Source organism: Sinocyclocheilus grahami, unplaced genomic scaffold (assembly GCF_001515645.1).
Source record: "Sinocyclocheilus grahami isolate Dianchi unplaced genomic scaffold, SAMN03320097.WGS_v1.1 scaffold1761.1, whole genome shotgun sequence".
Classification (NCBI taxonomy): Eukaryota; Metazoa; Chordata; class Actinopteri; order Cypriniformes; family Cyprinidae; genus Sinocyclocheilus; species Sinocyclocheilus grahami.
In genome coordinates, this window is record NW_015506940.1 from 28796 (window position 1) to 52921 (window position 24126).

General features: G+C 36.1%; 1 protein-coding gene across 1 annotated transcript in view; it reads left to right on the forward strand.

The window, feature by feature from the left end:
• The window catches only part of LOC107572492 (protein FAM19A2-like), a 62982-nt gene that overhangs the window by 12816 nt on the left and 26040 nt on the right, over positions 1-24126 (forward strand). The window contains exon 2 of the mRNA XM_016258916.1: positions 23648-23762. Within this exon, the coding sequence (XP_016114402.1) occupies positions 23651-23762 (112 nt within the window). The 5' untranslated portion in view covers positions 23648-23650. The remainder of the gene's footprint in view (positions 1-23647; positions 23763-24126) is intronic.

Sequence of the window (24126 nt, forward strand, 5' to 3'; positions counted from 1 at the left end):
GTAATGAAAACCGCAGGCTGTTCCTTTCAGAGCTCGACTTTCTTACGGTGATAAGGTAGATGTGAATACAATGTGAAAGGCTAATGGATGAAGATGTTCAACAAGTTCATGCTGTCATGCGACTTAATTAAATAATGACACCATAAATCAAGGAACGCTGCCATAAAACTATAAGTCTTTGTCATTGCTCTGACACACACAACAGAAGACTTCGCAGGCTTTTTGTGTATTACACAGAGGTCTTCTCTGTAATCACCATGATGAATCATCTTCTTGATTAAAAAACAAAAGATGCTCCTAAAAATTATATTATTTTGAGTGAATCTTGCTAAAATAACCCTCAGTATTATTTTTTGTCGTAGCAACCTAACTTGTAATACACTGTTTGTGCTATACAGACATGAATAATACCTTTTTTTGTGAAGAGAAGTTATCAGGCCTACTTTTCTCATGGATGACATTAAAATATCCCATTGATTTACATAGATTAAAAAGCACATTTTTAAAATGTCATATTTTCTGTTCTGCTTTAGCAACTGCATCGCAATGCACTAGCAACAACCCACATCATTTTAGCATCTTGTTAAAATATTTATTTATTATAATTGTTGTTATGATTATTTATGTAACTGTTGTGACGAGTCAGGAGCGTGTGGATCCATGTGCAGCTTTTATTAGAATGGTCAGACAATACAAGGTCAAATACCGGCAAGGCAGAACAGCAGAGACAAGGCTGAGACAGAGTCGAGTACCAGGTGAGAGATCGGGGCAGGCGGCAAGCAATTAGAGTCCAGGGGAAACAATCCAAGTCGGGGCAGGCAGATAACAATCAGAGTAATGGGAAACAGTCCAATAACAGATGCACAGAAAATCAAACACGGGTATAACGCTCGGCAATGACAGCCAGGGCAAATCAAGACTTCGCAGAGTGTCCGTGTGTGAGTGGTTTATATGTGTGTGTGTGTGTGTATATGAGGTGCAGGTGTGGATGATTAATCAGTCCCAGGCATGAGGGGTGATGGGATTTGGAGTCCGAATGGGAATGTCTAATATTCGGGAGACGGTTCCCTCTGGTGGTGCGGAGGAGGCGGTAGGGAGCCTCCTCTGTAACAGTAACAATGTAATAATTATTATTATCTATATAGTAATTTTTACATTTTCATTTTAATAATTTTAATAGTGTATAGTTATAGTTTAAGATGGTTTAGATATATAAAAGCTATAGTTCAAAATTTGTTCAGTGGACAATTTAAAATTTGTTAATATCCAAGCAAATTTATTTCTTAGCTTTGACTATGGAAAGCGCTTCTGGTCTTATCTGCTCTAAAGTTTGGTCTTATATAAGTTAATCATAAAAAACATTACATTTGTTGCATTCATTAAAAAAAATAGGACTTTATCTAAAGCGTATTTGCCTGCTGTTATTGCATTATAGACACAGCTGTGTAACTTTATGTCCCTGCATGACCCAAAATAAATCATTGATGTAAGGGAAAGGTAATGTGAGTTCATATAAATTGGTTTAGGGTTTGTCTAATTCTTGCATTTGTAATAATAGCAAACAAAGTTAAATAAAGGGAGAATTTGAGGGTTTTACTCATCCATTTTGTTTTGTTTTCTGGCACTGCATATCAGGGTTTATAGATCTTAACTAGGTTTTTACTTTGTCAGTAAGAATGTTCTTGTACTATTTTTAGCATTTGCTTGACAAATGATTTGGCATTCAATAAAATTCATTTACTTTATCTGTTGGATGGAAGGGCTTATCGTCTTCACATTAAATGTAAAATCAGATAAGCCCTCTGGAAATAAATTTGTAGAGAGCACATTATATTTATGGATTTTCAAAATGCAATTTTATAGCTTCTGCCAGCACCAAGAGGAATTTATTGTAGTATTTATTATAGTAAATATTTGGCTGTACTGTTTCATAGCAAGAGATCTGAAGGAAATAAAATGACTTTCCATTTGCATTTTTTTTTAGGCCTGAAATTTACTCTGTGAAGTCAAGCACTTCTAGATACACAAGATTAATTGAACACAACTCCATGAGTCACAAAAGGTGTTATTTATAGCACAAGTCCAAGCTGCTCTTTTTTCCACACAATGGAAGTGACTGGTGGTGACCATGGATTTTCACTGAACAGCGACTTAAATGTTAACCTGTTCATCATGCAAAGCTATCATATCCCTTCAAAAGTATTAAAATATAGCGCATAAGTCACAGTATTTATTTTGCTTTTATGGTGTATTTTTAGCCCCGTTTTCATCCACTTTCATTGTAAAGAGCAGCATGAACATTCTTCACAACATCTCTTTTTGTGTTCCGCAGATGAAATAAAATCATATAAGTTTGGAATGACATGAGAGCGGGTAAATTATGCCAGATTGAATTTTGGGGTGAAACGATACTTTATTGGCACTGACATTTATAAGTAACTTTATTGACCCTCAAGTAATGAGGTTTGTTACAACCACATAGATTAAGTATGTGCATTAGCCAAGCATTTGTGTCTTTGTTTGCATGCTTGCATTTTGGCCTTATGTTGCTTTCTTACTAAATCTGTTTACGATACAAGGCATTTGAAGACGCATTACCCATTTAACTTGCATTTAAGGGCAATGCAAGACTCCTAAAGGCCAGGGGCTTGTCTAGAGCATTTTAAATGGGGGGGGCCAGTTGGGGGTACTGGCTCAAAAGAGGGTGGCCGGGGGGTCGTGTTTGCGGAACGATGTATGTTAAAAGCACACGTCCAGTTTTGTGTGAGTGAAGGAAATCCGCTTGGGAGTGGAGAGATTCGTCCTCGCGCACATGGATCGCATAACATTATGCGCTCTCGACATTGTCATTAAAATCACACTATAGAAACCGCCTAAAATTAGAAATTTACTAAAAACAAGCTTATGGCAAGACATCTGGTAGGGGGGGCACCTGGGGTGGACAGCCAAATTTCGGGGGGGCCGGTGCCACCCCTGGCCATCACGTAGACATGCCCCTGCTAAAGGCTGTCTGTGCACAGGCCAAATTTCAATGCCGCTATGTTAAAGTCTGCGTAATATTAAAAATGATGTCAAAACTGCCTTGAAGGGAAGTGAAAAGGAATGGAGGACATGAGGAACATGTTTCAGGACCATGGACAGCAACCCAAATAGACACTACATTAGCAAGTGCTTAATGTCTAGACTCTGCTAGAATTGGGTGCAAATGGTTTAGAATTAATTTTTTAGTGTACTTCAGTCTGACAGTAGCACTTGTGTTTAGTGCAGTAATGAGGCTCTGTTGACAGGACATTGTAGTCGAGCTAATAGAGCGTGGGATATATTTGACCAGCTCATCTCATTAATTGTGGCTGCGGTAGACACAAATGTGTGACATACTATTACCACCTCAACCCAGATTTAGTGGACTATATTTTAACATTCAGAGGTCAGCGGTACTAGCTCGCTTTCAGATTGTCCCGGTCACTGTGACTTTTTAAAGTCAATGTGAAACATGTTTGCAACCAATTTTAATCCCTTAATATGACATGTTTCCAAGTTAAAAAGGAAATTTAATGAGGAGAAAATGTAGGTGGGAGCTGTTGTTTTTCATTTGGATCATGACTGATCAGAGTGTAGGGACTATAATGAATAATAAAATTACATGATTACAAAATAATGAAAGGTTATGATTATTCTTTGAAATACTAGTGAATCTGGTATTCATATGGAGCAAATAATTAGGGACAATTTTGATGTTTAAATCTGTCTCTCTCTCTGTTTTTGGCATGATCTAGTGCCCTATTTTTGCATCTGGAGTGCTGAAAGGATTCCAGCCATAATATTGCCTTGAAGAGATAATTTATGTAGACTGTCACTGTTTTACATACACATATTAATAATTGTTCTATATTAAGTTTAAAAGAATGTTCTGGGTTCAAAATAAGTTCTATCAGTAGCATTACCAAAGATCATTTTGTCCTTCAGTTTGTTCAGTACACTTACAATGGAAATCTAAGGGACGTCATGTTCCGAAATGGTTAGAAGCAGCGTTTGCATCAGCATAATATTTTTACAGTTCAAAACAAGCTGAAAGACAGTTTAAAAGTAATGCAACTACAATTGAAATCTATGGACAAGGCATTCTGTAGAGTTTCTGCTTGTGTAAAAGCATGTATTTTAATTATTTTGTACAAAAATTTGATATTTAAGTGGTATAAATCATTCTTTAGTTGTATTATACTGTTCTAGACAATGGATGTGGAATGACATGAGGGCGAGTAAATGATGTCAAAATGTCATTTTATGGTGAATGAATTCTTTAACTTGAATCCAGAACATTTTTTTAATTATAAATTAGTTCATTTGTTTATTTGTCATTTGTTTGTATATATATATATATTCTTGTTTAGAAAAGTTATAAAGATAGAGAGTTTGAAATTTAATAAATAAGAGTGGACTGACAAGAGGAAAAATAATGAGGAAAAAAAAAAAGAGTCGGCATAAATAGAAATAAATAGACATTTTGCTCTCACCTGGGTGGCCTCTGGGCTACGCCCCTGAACTCTGCGCTTTGGAACTGCAATTGTGGAGGTAGTGCCGTGCCCCAGGCTACCTGCAAGGGGTTAACTGGCAATTATGTCTGTTTAATGCAATGTCAAGAGCATCTATTCACAAGCGATGAGAACGCTGTTCCCCTCCCAGCTCTTCCCTCTGTTCGTTTTACACACAAGCAAGCACAGGCTCATGCAGATGGCTTGCCGACAGCACAATCTTTCCTGGACTCCCTCAGTTGTTCTCTGATATTCAAAAGGAATGCATTTGTTAAAGGAGTATTAGCATATTTTGAAGTTCATCAAAGTGCTCTTTGTTTGTAAAAAATGAACTGCATAGGGATGCCTTCTTTTAAAATGTGACTTCAGTTGGTATTTGCAAACTAGTAAATGGGTGATTTTGAATTTTTTTTATTCATAATGACTAAATTGTTATTTACAGAATATAAACCACAGTGGCCTCATTTTTGGGCAAATAGTTCACCTGTTTTTACCAACTTGTTCCAGTATGTACTTGTATGACTTCATTTCTTCTTTTAACTCATGATTTATGCGTGAAATTTTCTGAAATCATGCAATAGCTTTGTGTGAGGAAAGATTATTTTTTTTATTCATAATGACTAAATTGTTATTTACAGAATATAAACCACAGTGGCCTCATTTTTGGGCAAATAGTTCACCTGTTCTTTTACCAACTTGTTCCAGTATGTACTTGTATGACTTAATTTCTTCTTTTAACTCATGATTTATGCGTGAAATTTTCTGAAATCATGCAATAGCTTTGTGTGAGGAAAGAAATACATAAATTGAAGTCATTTTTATTAATCCTTTTCCAGTGCTGCTTATTTGCATATATTCAAATATGGTATGTCAAAATGTGTCAAATGCCATTGGTTCTTATGAGTTTCATAGCCATTCACAATGTTCCAAACTTGAATGTGCGCATATTTTTAGGAATGAGAGCAATGATAGGAAACTTATTGAAAATTTTTTTTAATTACAGTCTGTCCCAACAAAAAGCTACTGTAATATTGTGCACAAGTGATGATTGTGAACAGGTGTGTGAGGTGATTGGGCCTGACGAGGCTGGACTATCCCTGACACATATATTTGTGTTCATCTGCTACATATACTTTTATCTTTATTTAGCGTGGTTTCCTCGCAGCTGAAATAAAGCCTTACGGTCTTAATTAAATTATGAATAATGTATGGAAAGGGTGTTTATTTCTCTAGTAATGTGTTTCAGAATCATGGTGATAACAGCAAAACATTTCGTGGGTCATAAAGCAACTACCGATTTAGTGAAGCACTGGTAAACACAGCTTTATGTATCATGTTCGTTTATGATGATATCCAGAAATGTTTTCCGTAATGCTGTGGGGGAGTGTAAGTTTGCAGCAAGACAGCTATAGGCAAAATAAATATTAAACTCTATGCATAGCATCAAATATATACAAAAATCGGGACTATGTGCATAAATGAAGGTGGAAAACTTGGACGCAAAATCTTTACAAAGGGCCTTGTAGAAAGAAGAACATTGGTTCTTATGAGTTTCATAGCCATTCACAATGTTCCAAACTTGAATATGTGCATATTTTTAGGAATGAGAGCTATGATAGGAAACTTATTATTGAAAATTTTTTTAAATTACAGTCTGTCCCAACAAAAAGCTACTGTAATATTGTGCACAAGTGATGATTGTGAACAGGTGTGTGAGGTGATTGGGCCTGACGAGGCTGGACTATCCCTGACACATATATTTGTGTTCATCTGCTACATATACTTTTATCTTTATTTAGCGTGGTTTCCTCGCAGCTGAAATAAAGCCTTACGGTCTTAATTAAATTATGAATAATGTATGGAAAGGGTGTTTATTTATCTAGTAATGTGTTTCAGAATCATGGTGATAACAGCAAAACATTTCGTGGGTCATAAAGCAACTACCGATTTAGTGAAGCACTGGTAAACACAGCTTTATGTATCATGTTCGTTTATGATGATATCCAGAAATGTTTTCCGTAATGCTGTGGGGGAGTGTAAGTTTGCAGCAAGACAGCTATAGGCAAAATAAATATTAAACTCTATGCATAGCATCAAATATATACAAAAATCGGGACTATGTGCATAAATGAAGGTGGAAAACTTGGACGCAAAATCTTTACAAAGGGCCTTGTAGAAAGAAGAAGCAGTTATGAAGTCAAACATGCTGTTTTCTTTGTCTATCAACTCTGAAAAATGCATGCACACATAATAAAGGTTCTTCTATGGCATCACTAGGCGCGTTTCCATTACCCTTCAAATTGCGCAAATTGCGAATTGAAAATACGCCTAATGGAAACGCGTCAATTTCGCAAAAACGTCCATATATCACAAAAAAGTTTTTACGCTCGCATGAGGTGGTTTTTCAGGCAATGCGAAAAAGGATTAATTCGCAAAACTGCAATGGAAACGGCTTTTTCGCATTTACAGGTCACATGGCGTATGTAAAAAGTCATATAATCATTCTTCAACGTACTATAACCTCCAAGAAACACTTCATAAATGGCCGCGCTCCAGTATAAGGGGCTTTCCCTACTATTAATACTTAGACAATTTACACTGCACACGTCTGCGGTGCAGTGTGGCTCTGATACGGTCACTGAAGCTGATTACGGCCACTCAATGCTTGTGTTTATGTTTTTATACAGGCTATGGTTTATTTCAGCCGCGCCAGGCACGTTTCTGAAGCGGCTCTCTTTGCTGCTTCTGTAAAGATACACGCATAAGCCTCCTTTGAATAAATATAGCCAAAATCCCACCAAAATCCGTTGCCATGACTTAAAGGTTACAATTTTCACATGGCAAAAGGTTACATTTCAGCTGCATAACATTGGTTAATGGAAACGCCGTCATTTCGCAATACTTTTTTATCGACAAAAAAAAAAAATATCGCCAAAGTTTTGCGTAAATCTGTAATGGAAACGCGCCTAGTGTGAAGAATGAATACATTTAGGGTCAAAATCAAAACGAAATCGAAATTTCCAAGACTTACTGTCATAATACGCTTTATACATAATTCAAGTAAAATGGGTTGGTAACACTTTTTTTTTTCTGTTGTTGACAAACAATACATATATGCCATGTTCCAAAGTTTGGGGTCAGTAATTATTCTTTTTTTAATTAAACAGTATAGACATTTGTGTTTTTTTACAAGATTTCAATTTCAAAATAAATGCTTTTTTTTTCTTCTTTTCATCAAATGTTACTATATTTTGCAGCCTTGGTTAGCAGAAGACACTTCTTTCAGAAACATTAAAAATCTTACTGACCCCTAACATTTGAAAAAAAAAAATATATCGCCAAAGTTTTGCGTAAATCTGTAATGGAAACGCGCCTAGTGTGACCTTTTGGAACCTTTATTTTTAAGAGTGTATATGCCTTTAATACTCTCTTTTGGATTCTGTTGCTGATTTTGGATAAATTATTGTATTTGTGCTATGGTACATAGTGGCTCTGTTTCTTAAGTGTCTAAATCTGGCTTAGTTCGTGTGCTGGTCTGGCTGAGGAGCTGATCTGGAATGCTCTGTGAAAACTATGTAGTGATTTTAAAGAATTCAAGATTGTGGAACGTTAACTGAAATTAAGGAATAAAGGCTCAAAATTGCTCTGAGAATTAGCTTGTCTAAACATGCCAGAGAACTTATTAACTTTATTAGCTGCCCTTGAAAGGAATTTCACATTTTGCAAACAAGCAAATATGTTGTGCCAATTCAATGCGAATTAATGTCATCTGCAAGGCTTTGAAAATTAGAGCTGCTTGCTAAGGAACATATCACAATTTCTATTGCTCATTTCTTAAAAAAAGAAAGAAAAAAAAGAAACATTAGTCCCACTGAAATTATCAAAGTGTTACTCATTCTACACTATTTGTGCTCCCGACATGAATAATACCTCAAATCACGTGGCATGTGGAGGAGAGGTGTGCTATTACCTTTCTAAGTGGTCAGACTTACAATTTTCACCTGGCAGATGATAAAATGAGTAAAGAAATCCCACAGGGTGACATTGAAGGAGGGACTCGAACCATATCTAGAGGCTTGGGAGTGGGTTCTTTTGACTTGAATTAGTAAGCAATCACTCAGAACACCCTAGCAACCATTTCGAACACTTTAGCAATGCTGTGGCCGTGTATGTAGATTTAATTTTAACATGTTAAATCAAACATGCTAGAAAGTATTATAGAAGCCTATTCAAGCTTTATTTGTTGTGGCCTTGGTGCATGAAAAAAAAAGCAGTAAAAGCTTTAATATTGTGAAATATTCTAAAATAACTTTTCTATTTAAGTATTTTGATTCATTATAATTAATATTGTATTTTGGAATGTAATTTTCACAAAATTATAAAAAATATTAGGCAGCGAAAACGGTTTTTAACATTGACATTAATGATTGATCAATAATAATTGATCATCAATATAGCAATTCATGATAATTGAGCACTAAAACAGTATAAATATATTTAAATAGGAAAACCATTTTACAATTGTAAAAATAGTTTACAATAATACTGTTTTTAATCAAATAAATGCAGCCTTGGTGAGCATAAGATACTTTGTTTCTAAAACATTAAAGGGGTCATATGACGTTGCCAAAAAGAACATTATTTTGTGTATTTGGTGTAATACAATGTGTTTATGCGGTTTAATGTTCAAAAAACACATTATTTTCCACATACTGTACATTATTGTTTCTCCTCTATGCCCCACCTTTCTGAAATGCGTCGATTTTTACAAAGCTCATCGATTTGAAAAAGCGAGGTGTACGCCGATTGGCCAGCTATCCAGTGCATTGTGATTGGCCGAATACCTCAAGCGTGTGACGGAAATGTTACGCCTCTACCATACTGTGATGCCGTGTCCCGGCGTGACGAGACAAAACCAATAAAATCCATTACAAATGAGGCATTTGTTGCATCCAGTGGGGACATAATTACTGATTATAATGACTTATACTGTCTTTTTACACGTTGTGTTGCATATCGCGCCGCGTAAACATAAAAACAAGTTGTGATCGGAGAAACGACAAACAACAAGCGCTACTCTACACTGCTCAAAACTCGCGTTTGAATCGTCAATGGCAAATTCTTTTAATATGAAAACGTACTTACAGGCTGTGAGAAGTGCCAGACTGTTCTTGCAAAGTTGGAACTGCCCCACTTTATAGAAACAACCTTTGTGTGTAGACGGCATTTGTAGTCTACTCTCCCAGGTTCAGTAAACAGTCCTCCGTAAAATGCACTGCACACATCTGAATATTTGGGTTGAACTGTTCTGGAACAGTGTTGTAAATACAACTTAACCACTGATTTCTAGTTGTGGAAGGCCAAACAAAGTAGTTTCGCTTTCACACCGAAACACACGGCGTCTTTGTGTGATTTGGGTGGTGTTATGCAAATCTTCCCACACAGTGACGTAGACATGTGGGGGCGTGTTTAAACGAGGCGTTTTAGGAAGGCGTGGTCAAGTCTTAACTTTTATAAAGAATATCTCTTTGGGTTTGAGACTTTAGTCTTTGCAACTTTAGGGATCTTATCTATGCACGAACAGCTTATAACACTCCAAAGAGAAAGCTTGGAAAACTTGAAATCGCATCATATGACCCCTTTAAGAACTCTTAATTATTCCAAATTTTTTGACTGGTATTAAATTGGGATTTGGTGGGGCAAACATAAAATCCTGTAACATGTTTATGGTGAGAAGATAACACAAGCAACAGCTCCAAGTGTTGTAATGAAAGGCCATTTATCACATTTACTATATAGAGATATAACTGGAAAACAGAACAAAATATTTTAATATAGAAAAACACATATTTCACTGAAGGGTGGTGTTGTTTTCACCTGGTTGATAAAATGGGTAAAAAAAAAAAAAAAATCCCATAATCTTGAATTTGACTTGAGTGGTCATGGATTGCATATACGACTTTTAATAATGCGATTTTATATTTTAGTTATAAACGAGGGCACTTTGATTGCATTCTATTTTGTTATTTCGCCGGAATAGAGAGTGGGATGCAGAGCGAGGTGGATTGAGTGTACTGCTCTAGAAAACCAGTTGAATATGTCTATAAACCAGCTTAGGGTATCAAAAAAATTTGAACAGGACAAACACAAAAAGAAAATCCTTTCCCAGTTAAATTGTTACTGTGTAGAAATCAAATAATTTTAGTGTGGTGGCAAAAGTGTAGGCCGTGGTAATTCTTCTGCTTTATTTTGTCGTTCTATTATTCCTTCAGCTTACTCATCAAGTGGTGTTTTTTTCCCATGGTAGAATAATGGTGCAAAAAGCGCCTCTTTTTAAACTCAGGTTATGCTGCTAACCCTTTTGTGGACTCTCCTGCTCTCTCTCCCTCCCTTCGCCCACTTCCCCATTGCAAGCTGCATTGGTCAATAATGTAAGACTGCATGCTCGCTGCTTCTTGACAGCAGGGCAGCAAATGGAGCAGTGAAACCTGTCTGCTGGTACTGTGAATAATGCAAGGAGGCTGTTCACCAGGCAGCCCTGGTCCAGGGGCACACCGTCTTCTCTCCGCTTGCTGACTAAGACTAATGCGAAGAGAGAAAGATTCCTGATCCTAGATCAGCATTCGGGCTCTGCAGAACTTCACAGCAGGTGTTTTAAAAAGGCCTGTTAACACAGCCCAAGCAGGGCTGAGAGTTCGTGGTTTGCCTTTCCCTCTTTTGCCTAGATTCAATTTTGCTGCACTCAACCCATTAATGTGAATCATTTGTTTACTTACTAAAAGCTTAGTGGTTAATAAAACAAGCTGATAGTAATGGTCCACCAGTTTCTGGAGAGCAAGGCAGCTGGTGAAATGCCTAAGTATGTGCTTTATGGGTCAGTCCTGCTATGCAGTACATGTTCATGTCCCCATCATATTCAATTGGATAATTCATAAAGTAAACTGGATCATTTTTTAAAAATAAAATAATATTAGGCAAGATAACTTTATTTATAGCACATTTCATGCACAATGGTAATTCAAAGTGCTTTACATAAAGATCATTTAAGAAATTGTAATCATAAAAAGGTATATTTTTCAAAACATTTATTAGTAAATTCCTTATAACCAGTGTTATTCTAGTATCATTGAGATACTGTTTTTTTATTCATATTTCAAATCAGTTGTTATTGTTATACCTTTTTGAAATAAAAATTTAAGTTTTAATCATTTTGTTTTGTGTTTTTGTTTTGTCTATATAATTTTTTATTAATTTTTATTTCAGTTTTAGTTATTTTAGTACATTAAATGAAAAAGAGAAATGTTGCCTTGGCAACATTATTTTTTATTTAATATTTTATTTTATTGCATATAATGTTTATTTTTTTTTGAAGTAATGAAAATGATTATTTTTATGGGTTTAGTTTTAGTTAATTATAATAACCCATGGTCATAACACGTAAATAATTTAGTCTCACTTCTTTCTGATTTCGAGCCGATCCGTTTTGTTACCAGCGGCACAGGCAATAACGTCAGCCGCGCATTCTCTCCAATGACCCCTTCTCTCTCACACACGTCTCATTCGCTCCAGTTAAAAAGTGCTTGTATTGCACATTATTTTATTCATTCCCGCAGGTTTCACACTTATACCAAACGCGCACGCACCACCACTGATCTATATTAGTGGAGTGCACAACATTATTTACATTATTACAATAATCTACATTATTTAGTGGGTAACAAATAAAAGTGAATAAGTATAGGGCTAAATCTGGTAGGCCTACACATTGCTCTTTGTATTGTTGTAAAATACATTCATGAAAAACAAGTAATATATTTATATATAAATATATACTATAGTAGTCAACATTTGAAGTGGATCAAAACCTTTCATCAAAAGTTGACTTCAAATTCACTTCAAATGTTGACTACTGTATAAATTAAAAGACAATTCTTTTAATAATGTTTATTTTTTTTTGAAGTAATGAAAATGATTATTTTTATGGGTTTAGTTTTAGTTAATTATAATAACCCATGGTCATAACACGTAAATAATTTAGTCTCACTTCTTTCTGATTTCGAGCCGATCCGTTTTGTTACCAGCGGCACAGGCAATAACGTCAGCCGTCTCATTCGCTCCAGTTAAAAAGTGCTTGTATTGCACATTATTTTATTCATTCCCGCAGGTTTCACACTTATACCAAACGCGCACGCACCACCACTGATCTATATTAGTGGAGTGCACAACATTATTTACATTATTACAATAATCTACATTATTTAGTGGGTAACAAATAAAAGTGAATAAGTGTAGGGCTAAATCTGGTAGGCCTACACATTGCTCTTTGTATTGTTGTAAAATACATTCATGAAAAACAAGTAATATATTTATATATAAATATATACTATAGTAGTCAACATTTGAAGTGGATCAAAACCTTTCATCAAAAGTTGACTTCAAATTCACTTCAAATGTTGACTACTGTATAAATTAAAAGACAATTCTTTTAAATGTATAGCAGAGTAATGAGGCAGCAACATATGATAGATAAGACGAACAAGAAAGGCTATTAATAATCTTTCATTGCGCAAAAGTATTATGATACTAAAGGCTACAAATACAGAGCGGCACAAAGCGCTTATGCGCATCCCGTGCGCAGAATGATGCGCTTGAAGCAACACGGAGTCACAGCGCGCAGCATAGAGAAATTCATAGTGTATTAAATATGTGCGTTAGTTTATTGAGCCTTTTCTTTTAACAGTTTTAAATTTCAGTTACTGAGCTCTCTACTCCAGTCTTGTGATCCAACCAGATATCTGGTAGAAATGTACACGATTTAGAAACGGCACGAAACTCTAGCAAGATAAATTCCTTTTATGCAAAATCATTTATCTTTATTTACAGATCAAGTATAGCATTAGTATATGTTATACTTAGTATAAGTACTTAGTATAACGAGTTTCATCGTCTGGACTGTCGTAACCGTACACAATGCGCAGTTTGAACGCTGAATGGAGGATGAAAGACAGCCGCTACAGAGAGAAGAGTTTATGTGAACTTGACTTAAATATTCATCTGTACCTCACAGTAAACTATGGAACAGCTTCAGAACACTTGAAATATAGTGCACGAAAACTTTATGGTGCTTTATAATGTTTTTTGTGGCTTTCGTTGGGCTTAATAATAACACAGAATAGTATACACACTATATCGGATTTGGATCGGTCTCGATCCAGCAGAAAATGCCAGTATCGGAGCGATACCGATACTGAATATCGGATCAGCGCACCCCTAATTTTTATTTTAAATACCGTATTGGCCGGAATATAAGACGACCCTGATTATAAGATGACCCCCCTTTTTCCAGATGTACCTTTTGGAAAAAGGCTTTTTAAAAACCAGATCTTGGTTTTTCTCAGTAAAACACATTTTGTCTTCAATTATTTTCATATTGCATATTTTTCCTATTTAAATTTTAGTTTTGAAAGTATGGTAAAAACTGGTAAAATGTACTAACAATCACATTTAAAAAATATACACTTTTTGATATACCATTAAAAAAAAAACAGACAGGGAGTTTGGTCCCATCAGGCTAACATGACAGTCACGACTCATGCAGCTGTAAGGTTTTCTGCTTCTTTTGTTTTTACTGGCGATCTTTACAACACGCATTACATTACGTATTTCATGGCACACTCGTTTTATGCGTATTTGGCGCCACCTATTGTTGTGGGTGTATTATTGACATGTCAAAGTCTAGACCCTGAATATAAGACGACCGCGTTTTTTCAAATGTATTTCCAAGAAAAAAACATCGTCTTTTATTCGGGTCAATACGGTACTTGCTGTTCTTTTGAACTTTTTATTTGTCAAAGAATGCTGGAAAAAAAAAAGTATCACCATTTCCCCCACCCAAAAAAATGATGCTTAAAATTCAGCTTTGCATCACAGAAATAAATTACATTTTAGAATATATTCAAATAGAAAAGTTATTTTATTTTGAAAAGTTATTTTAAATTGAAATAATATTTCACAATATTACTTTTTTTTTTTTACTCTATTTTTGATCAAATAAATGTCCATTTTATGCCTGCATAGAATATCAGAGAGAAAACTGCTAAATAAAAGGAGCTCAAGCCTACTTGAATGAGTCACTTGGCATCTTTATAATGCCAAGATGTTTAACTCATTTTGGCCTTGCATTTTTCTTTAAACAACAGTATGCAAACCGGAATGCAATTCATCACACAGTTTTTTTTTTTTGACTTCATGCACAACACTTTACTGCAAAGCTTTACCTTGTGCAAAGAATTTCAATTCAAGACTTTTGTAATGCCTCTAAGCAGGTATTTATTTCAACTCTTAACTCTGTGCCAATTTATGGGTTTCTGTCATCTGCATTAGAGCTTTCAGACTCCAGGGCTCACAGTTAGAAGGAGGAGTATTTTCTTATGACTGACAAAAACAGAAGCATAATTTTCTGCTCAGGCAGACACAGTGTCAGCTGAAAAGCACAGGGGGAAGCTTGGAGATCCACTCAGCATGCCTTTGATCGCATTACGGCTCTTCTGGCCTTCAATATGCTTTCAATTTGAGTCAGATTTCCCCTCGTGCTTTAGCATTAGCATTTAGCAATCATCTGCTTGAGTGAAATCTCGATCGGCGGAGGAGAGAGCGGTTGGGCTTTGATGAGGGGAAAAAAAACTAGTAGTTTGCAAACAGGGAAAGTGGGAAGGTTTTTAAAATAAGCCAGAGCCAAATTTTCAGATCAAAGAAACAGTTAAAAGCAGTCTGGGTCGCATACTGATTGCTCTGGTTATTCAGAACGCACTTCGCTGGGGTCAGAGACTTTGGCCCGGAAAATGCAGTAGATGACGGATCCGAATTTACATGTCTAAGAGTGTGTCATTTTTCAATGTTGAAATATTTTTTCTTATTCTATATGTTCATGTGCAGAGACCTCTGTTAAGTAGGCCATTTGTAGTTAGATTTCCCCCCCCCCTATTAAAACGCTGCTCTTGGTCTGATATATATTTTTTAATTCCATAAATGGTGTAGAAGTGACATCACCTTTAAAATAAAATGGAATAAATAGAACAGCATTACTGTAAAAAAAATGTCCTAATGAAATATGACTTGATAAAGCATTAAGAAATAAAAGGCTAACCATGTTAATCAGTGTTTTTATTCTAAGACACTTATACGTGTGATTTATGTATGTATTTATTTTTGTATGTTTGTTTGGTAAATTTTTCCTTTTCCGTGGTACAATTTTTTTTTATCATGATAGGGTTAGTCGTTATGCTGGGGGGTTCACATAATTGAAATAATAATATTAAATTCTATAATTAACTGCTAAATCAATGTGATATTTGGTTTAAAATAAAATCAGTTTGGAACATAATAAAAAGGGTTATTTTCTTAATGTTAATCTACCGTTTTCATTTTTCACCATTCAACTTTTTTTAAATTAAAAAGTAATTTAAAATGTAATTAATAATATGTAATCTGAATGAATAACTTTGTTATGACTTATTTAATTAATTAACCTAATTATAGCTCTTCCTCGCAAAAAATTATTATTATTATTTTTTGTTCATACTGTATTATTCACCCGTAGCAAAAAATGTCCTCTGATATGACATCATAATTGTTATATTCCACTCGTATTCTCTTTGGAGTTGTATGCTAGTCCAAAATCCAACATTTTTGACCTCTGTTCCTCAGCGGGACCTATGAGGAGAGGCCTTTGAAAATGAGAGACACTTGCAGAATGAGCCAGACGAATGATTTTGGCTTATATATGAAGGCAACTTGATGCTAACATGTCTTTAGTTTCACCACTGTATACCAACAGGACCAAATCACCTTTGCACATCATCCCATTGTTTGTTCCAACAGACATTTACAGGTAGACTAAAGACAGATTTCCAGTGGCTCAGTGCATGTTGTTGCAGAATCATTCATCTTTAAATGAAAAGTACAGGAGTGTTTGTGAGGAGTTTCCACTGTGCCACAAAGTGGAAAGATCACCCAGAAAAACTAAGAAACCCTTTGTATTCTCAGCTCGGTGAAATGCATGCAATCAGTGTGCGGTTTGACTTATACATACGATATATGCAAAACCTAGACTAGCTTTCTCTATATTTTAACAACCACTTCTTTAAAAGCCTGTCTTGAAGCTGCAGGGAAAATGATGTTCAGCTCTCACATTCATACAGGTGTGTAATCATGCAGAATTATTTTTCTTGTATCTATATTGCATTCTCTCTTATTTTTCTCATCTTTTTTTTCCATTCTAACAACAAATTGTTCCAGTCGCTCAAAATCATACCTGGCTGTCGGTAAACCATATAGCATCAGATATCATCCTTTGAGTCAGAACCAGAGTGCAAACTAGGACTGTTTTTGAGGAGAACACTCTTAGTTCCTGTATCTCATGCATTTCATGTGATAAACAGAGGTCGGGTCAGCTATAGGTTTCTAAATTAGATGTTTGGCTAACCATGTTATGAACATTTAAGCCAAATAGATTGCAGCACTATAATTAACTTGGTTAATCCTTTTAAAACATTGACAACTGAAAGCCATTGTTTTGAACTCAAATGCAGTAGAATCCATTTATAAAAATCTTCACATATTGCGATTGATTTCACCAACTGCCATCAAACGCTGAGGCTTGAAGGTTCCATATTGGCTTGTATTAGACGTTTTCACAGCGATTGAACCAAAAGGCTTGTTTTACATATTTGACTGTCAGAAAATGCATTCTGCCCACCATATGTTGTCCTATTAACTTCAAGGCAAACACATTTTTGATAGTGTTTCTGATTCAAAAATGAATTGTTGTTATACATGAAGAGAACATCAAACAAGTAGAAGCATATAGGTACTTAGGAGTATGGATAGACAAAACATTATCATGGAGAGATCATATAGATAGTATCTGTAAAAAATCAACGCAAAGAATCTACTTTCTACTTTTATTGTTTTTTATGTCTGTAATCATGAGTGTCTTGCAGTACTATAATTCAGTTTGGTATATGAGTCTATCTGTTAGTCTAAAAACAAAGCTAATGAACTTACTAAAAATGTGCTCCAAAATTGTGGGTCAGCCACTTCAAAAAGATTAAAAAAATCTTACCATAATAATCTTGTAAGATTAGCTAATAACATTGTTTCTGAACCTAATCATGTGTTGTATAATGAATTTGTATTGTTGCCATCTAATCGACGATATAAGGTCCCAAGATACAGCCGAATTAAGTTAAAGAATTAATTTGTACATCAAGCTGTATTAGTGCTGAATAACTCATATAAAAAGTAAATGTCCTTTTTTTATATATATGTATGTGTGTGTGAAAGCTCTGTATTCTGTGTTTATGTGATAAAGTATTGTAACCTTGAGTGAACCTGCTGTAATGTAAGACAAATTTCAGACTCAGTCTGACAATAAAGTGTATCGTATCGTATCGTACTGTATTGTTGAGTCAAGGCTAACAACTCTGACAGAGTTTTGTGGATGAATTTGATTTGTGTTGTCGTCCAAATTCATTTACTTGTTCTTTGTTTAGAGCATCATGAAACAAAAGAACTAGCATTTAAAAGCTATTTGTTGTCGAAATCCTTTGAAGAAAATGGAACATTTGGTCCCAAATAGACTAGATCCTATGAAGTGCAAGCTTAATTTACGCTAAATTTGCAAGCCTGTTATCCATTCTGGTATATACTGTATAGTCTATTTAAAAGCATTACCCTCCCTCATGGTGTTCCAAACCCCATATGATTTACTTTCTTTTGATGAACCTAAAAGGAGATATTTGAAGAATGTTGGTAACTAAACAGTTTTGGTTCTCATTGACTTCCATTGTATGGACAATAAACAAATAAATGAAATAATTGGAAGTCAAAGGAAACCAAATATTTTTGGGTGGACTGTCCCTTTAGTTTTGATGTTGATTTCATGTTTATATGTAAATCAAAATTTAAAATTGTATTTAGACATTTAAATTTAGTAGGAAGCTAATAGGGTCGTACAAATTTAAAACCTCACAGAAAATACATTTAATGTAATATTTAGCATTTTCTGAAGGTTAAGAACCTCATATGAGTAAACATTTGTAGAAAAAGGAAACTAATACAGGTCTTCAGACCCATTTTGAATCCTATTTGTTGAAAGTTCATAGTGCCCAAACAGCTGTTTTCCCCTCCTGGCTCTTTCTTGTCAAGGCCCATCAATAGTGCTGTGGACTAATAACTACACCTGAGGCCCCCGTTCTTCCTTTGTACACTTCTATCCCTCTCTCTTTCCTTTCAGACCTTCTCCATCTTTGATTCTCCACTTCACCCAGCAGTCTAGATCTTAAGTTGCACTCCTGCGGTTGGCAAGCTGGCAGACGTGAGCCTCGCGTGCCCGGTTCCTTCAAGGCCTGAGGGGAAACTCGCCTACCTGGGCGGCTCTGTAATTTTGTTTTCTCTCCACTTCTTTCATATGCGCGCACTTACATCCACGCAGTAAGGTCAAGCGAGTCTGGAGAACTTGTATGACTCTACATCAGCAGGATTAAATGCATTTACCGCCTCCGTTCAGACGAAGGTGAGTTTAAGAACTAGAGAAAGGAGAGGTTTGAACGAGAAGGACCAAAATAAATATGTCAGACATCTTGCCATCTGCACGAGGGGCATTCCAAAGGGACTAATTAGCAAGCCGTGGTGGGTTGGATTGCTCGTTTGAAAGTGATTCGCTGTTCTTGGGGAAAACAGGTGGAGTTTTTTTTTTCCTTCACTCGTTTTTATTGCGTTTGAGTGGTTTGGCAATTGCACTTCTAGTCTTAATGCTTGTTCTTCTCTGAATTTTTAATAAAATGCCTTCATTGGTGTCTTTAATGCTGTCAATCAGCTGCTGTTGTTGGTGTCCCTTAGGTGTATAGTGTATTACACGTATTGAAGTGAGATGATGAGTCAGGGGAGAAGCTGCTTAATAACTTGTTGGTTCTTTCCTCCCTCTGGTTTATGTGTTTATCTGCTTTAAAAGTGAGTCATACTGCCTTAGAGGTAGCAGGGAATTGTGGGTCCACAAAGGAAAGATGGGATTTGGATCATTTGGAATTGTATACTATGCTTATTTCTGCAGTATTTTAATATGTGTAGTATAATATTATTATAATTTAAAATAACCGTTTTCTATTTGAATATATTTTAAAATTGAATTTATTTCTGATATGCAGCAGCATTTGTTTGAAATATAAATCTTTTCTAACATTTTGTATTGTCTTTACTGTCACTTTTGATCAATTTAATGCATCCTTGCTGAATAAAATGTTTAATTGCTTAATTTCTTTAGAAAAATCTTACTGACCCCAGACTTTTCAACAATATTGTCTACATTTACTGTTCATGCATTATATAGTATGTATACTGTGCACAGTATGCAAATCATTGTACTACTGTTGTGTAATGCATACAGCTTCACATAGTGTTTTTTTAATATTAGGCACTGCACAGCATATACTGCATAATATTTTATTTAAACGTAGCCATAATCACCAAATTAATAACAAACTTATTGGCTGCCTCTATCATACCCATAATTAGGTCATGTGTTTTGCAGCAGAGGATTTGATTGAATGACGTGAAGGTTTGTCAAAGACTACATTGTTTGTTTCTTAACACGTTAAAATGCAATTGAAGGTTTGTTCTGCCCTTAAACCAAAACATGTCCAATCAGGAAATGGCTGTTGCACGCTTGGGTTTGTTGAAAAAAACATTCTGACCTCTTTGGCTCCTATTTACCCATGTCTCTTTTCAATCGATACGTGCAAGCCCTTTGGGTGCATGCAGGGTGATGTCAGCTATTTACAGTGTGTGTGTTTTCAATACCTCAAGTCCAGTGACTTGTCAAGGACCTCATAAGCTTGTGAACCCCATCGGCTTTGTGCGGTTATTGCGGGCAGAGAGGCTAATTGCTCTTATGGGTGGGAGGAAGAAAGCACGAGGGAAAGAGAGAAAGAAAAGATGCTGGGTTGATGAATGATGCTTATGAAGCACTGACAATGTGTGCAAAGACTTGCATTTTCTAATCAGGTTTTAAAAAAGCCCAGATTTCATTTTTTTGTGTTCTTCACTGTTATTATTTCTCATAGGAGTTAAGAGTCTGATGTAGTTTCTGTTATAGACATGAATGTTACCTCAGATTGTGTGGCTTGTTGTGGAGAGCTGTGCTTTTACTCAGACTTGACAGTTTTCACCTGGCAAACAATTAAAATACTATGCTTAGCAACTCTAGCAACAGCGTTCTAAAAGAAATCTGCCTTATCCACTGCATAACAACACCTTAGCAACCACCCAGGACACCCTAGGAACTCAGAACACGTCCAACTGTAAAACAATGCCTTGAAAGTAACTCAGAACACCCTAGCAACTGCATAGCATCACCTTAGCAACCACTTTAAGGAATGCTAAAATCAGCTGAGCCACATCTGGAATCATCTGGAATGCTCTGTAAACCACCAGAACAAACTAGCAACAACCTCTCTGAATAGCATCAACCTAGCAACCATGTAAAGTTACACTAGAAGCAACTTATAACACCTTACAAGCTGCAGAGCAACACGCTGGTAACCACTCAGAACATGGTAGTAATCGCATAGTAACATGGTTAAAACACTCTAGGCATTACCAGCTGCATGGAAACACCCTAGCAACCACCAGAACACCCTGGCAACCGTAGAGTCATGCCTTAGCAGCCACCCAGAACACACCAGCAACCACCTCTCTGAATGGCATCACACTAGCAATTGTGTAAAGTTGCTTTTGAAGCAATTTACAACACCTTACCAACTGCATAGCAACACCCTGGTAACCACTCAGAACATACTAGCAACTGCATAGTAACATGGTTAAAACACTCAAGCATTACCAGTTGCATAGCAACACCCTAGCAATCACCAGAACACCCTGGCAACTGCATAGCAACACTCTAGTAAACACTTAACATGCTAACAACTGCATAGTAACATGGTTAAAACGCTCTAGTGTTACCAGCTGTACAGCAACACCCTAGTAACCATCAAAACATCATGACAACCACATGACAATGCCCTGGTAACCATTCAGAGCATGCTAACAACTGCATAGTAATCATTGAAACACTCTAGCATTACCAGCTGCATAGTAACACCCTGGTAACCGTATAGCAATTCCCTGACAACCTCTCAGGACATGCTAGCAACCATATAGTAAAGCCATGGCAACGGTCCACAATTGTCTAATACACCCTATTGTGGCAGTCAGTTCTTCATGTGTAAGCACCTCTGTAGAAATCTAATTCTACTATATATGTATTTTGTATTGATGTAGAGTTTATTAACATGCTTAAAGTCCTTTTTTTTGACTTGCAAAATGCAACACAGATTTCCTCAAATCCTGCCTTAATCAAATCCTCAAATTGGGTTATTCACATGCTCTGCTGCAGCCACAAAACCAAACCAATGTTCTTTTAGTGTAGAATAATGAAGGACAACGAAATCTCCAGAGTCTGACTGAATACTGAACATATGCATGAAAGCCTCACAGTCTCTGTCAAACACGCAGGCTCGCAGCCCCTCATATGAAGCCAGCCTTTGCTGTAATTTGAGAAGGGATGCTGGCAAAATACATGAAAATATGGCTGTGATACTGCTGTTGTCCTCCCTCCACAAGTAGAACACAAGCTTGGCGTGGCGGCACGATGATTGCTTTTGTGTGTTCTAGTCTCTCTGGACCCCTCAAAGACAGAGAGGGAATTACTGGCCTGCAGCCTCTGATAGTATATCAAGATTGCTGTGTTTTCCAGACAAGAGCGGACCACCTCCAAATAGCGAGATTGTGTCACTCGCTAACACATTTGAGGGATGGCAGATATTTGAGGAAATTAATGGCTGTTTGGAATCGTGTCTGCCACGTTCTAAACGATCTCGCATTTTGAGTATTTATGGATCATGTTGTGTTTGGAGTCATTTGTTTGACTATACTGACTGTATTTCAGAATAAAATGGGATATTGGGTCTGACATTTACATGGTAAATGGACTATTTTCTGGGTGATTGAGCTATCCAATTAGGGGATAGTAAATAGTAAATTTACTATAGGAAATAGTAAAATGTTTAGTTTTCAGAAAAGTACCACAGTGCTACATTAAAATTAACAAGAAATCAAAATGGACCGTAAAACAATTAATGAAACACTGAAAATGTATATGTAACATTCAGAAATATCAAACCAATTAAGAATTATATAATTTAAAAAAGTATCTGACAACCTTCCCCAATATAAAACTGTATGAAAAACCTACCTCTTATAATACTGTTGCCTGAATATGCTAATGTGGTTACTGCACCTATGGTCTTGTTCAGACTATTAGCAAATATCAATTTTTTTAGCATATCCAAATATCATCCAGATGGGTTTTTTAAAATTTGGACAGCTAAAAAAAACAAAAACATGAAATAAAATTTGGATTCAAATCAGATTTTTCCGGATGCGTCTCAGTCTAGATGCTCTGGCTGCTCAAATCAGATTTCAAATCATCATTTTGCATCACTCTTAACGCAACACTAACATCAAAACCGGTGACAGAAATGCCAGAAGTATTCATACAGAATTCAAACGAAGCCAAAGCCGGAATATCACAATATATACCAGTCTCCTCCATCACTGAGTTTTTCTTAAGCACCGTGACTCGACAGGTGCTTATTTGGAGACGATGCATCTCTATTTTTCCTGCATCTGTTTTGAAAGCCTCATCAAAAATGTGGGTACACCTGCATCGAAACCAAAGCAGCCCATGCAGATAAGTTGGTTATGTATGGACACACAAATCTGAGTTGATCACTTGCACTTTAATAGTACAGACAGTCTGACTGAAAAGATCTGATCTGAGAAAAAAATCTGCCTGCAGTCTGAATATAGCCTGTTTGACAACTAGCCCCAGTAGTATTACCATTTGATAGGATTACTAAATTGTAGTACTTATTTCCATGTGTTTGATAGTGTATTCAAGATAAATTAGCTGTTTTCTGAGTGTTATTTCCCATTTGTCATTGAATCATATGTTAATTTCGCTTAAGGATAAACAGGTATTGTGTGTGTGTGATTGTAGGATGCGGGAGCGGGAACTGCAGCGTGTGGGCAGGAGATTGCTGCTGTTGGGCATCTGTCTGCTGTCTCTCTGGGGTCAGCTGAGTCTGGCCTCAACACATCGCAGCCATATTGGTAAGTTGCATGCAAACATACACATTAACTTTAATGGGAATCATTAGAGGAAACAGACTATCAACTGAGATTTTGCCCACTCAACTGCTGCGTTTAGCCTAGAATGAGCTTGACCTCCAGTTTCTGAAGTCTATTTTTCCTGGAAATTCATACACAATGTTTGCTTTTTGTTGTACTAGGGGTTTAGCAACCTTGTGCTGCTCATTTTCAAAACGACCCACTTGACCTTGTGAATAAATGATGTTCCAACTGACTTTACCTTGAATGAAAACAAACCAAAAGATATTAGCTTGTTTTCGCATGTTGGAGATGCAGAAAGAATCTGTTGAATATTCTTTGTGGTGAAAACCCACAGGAAGCCATT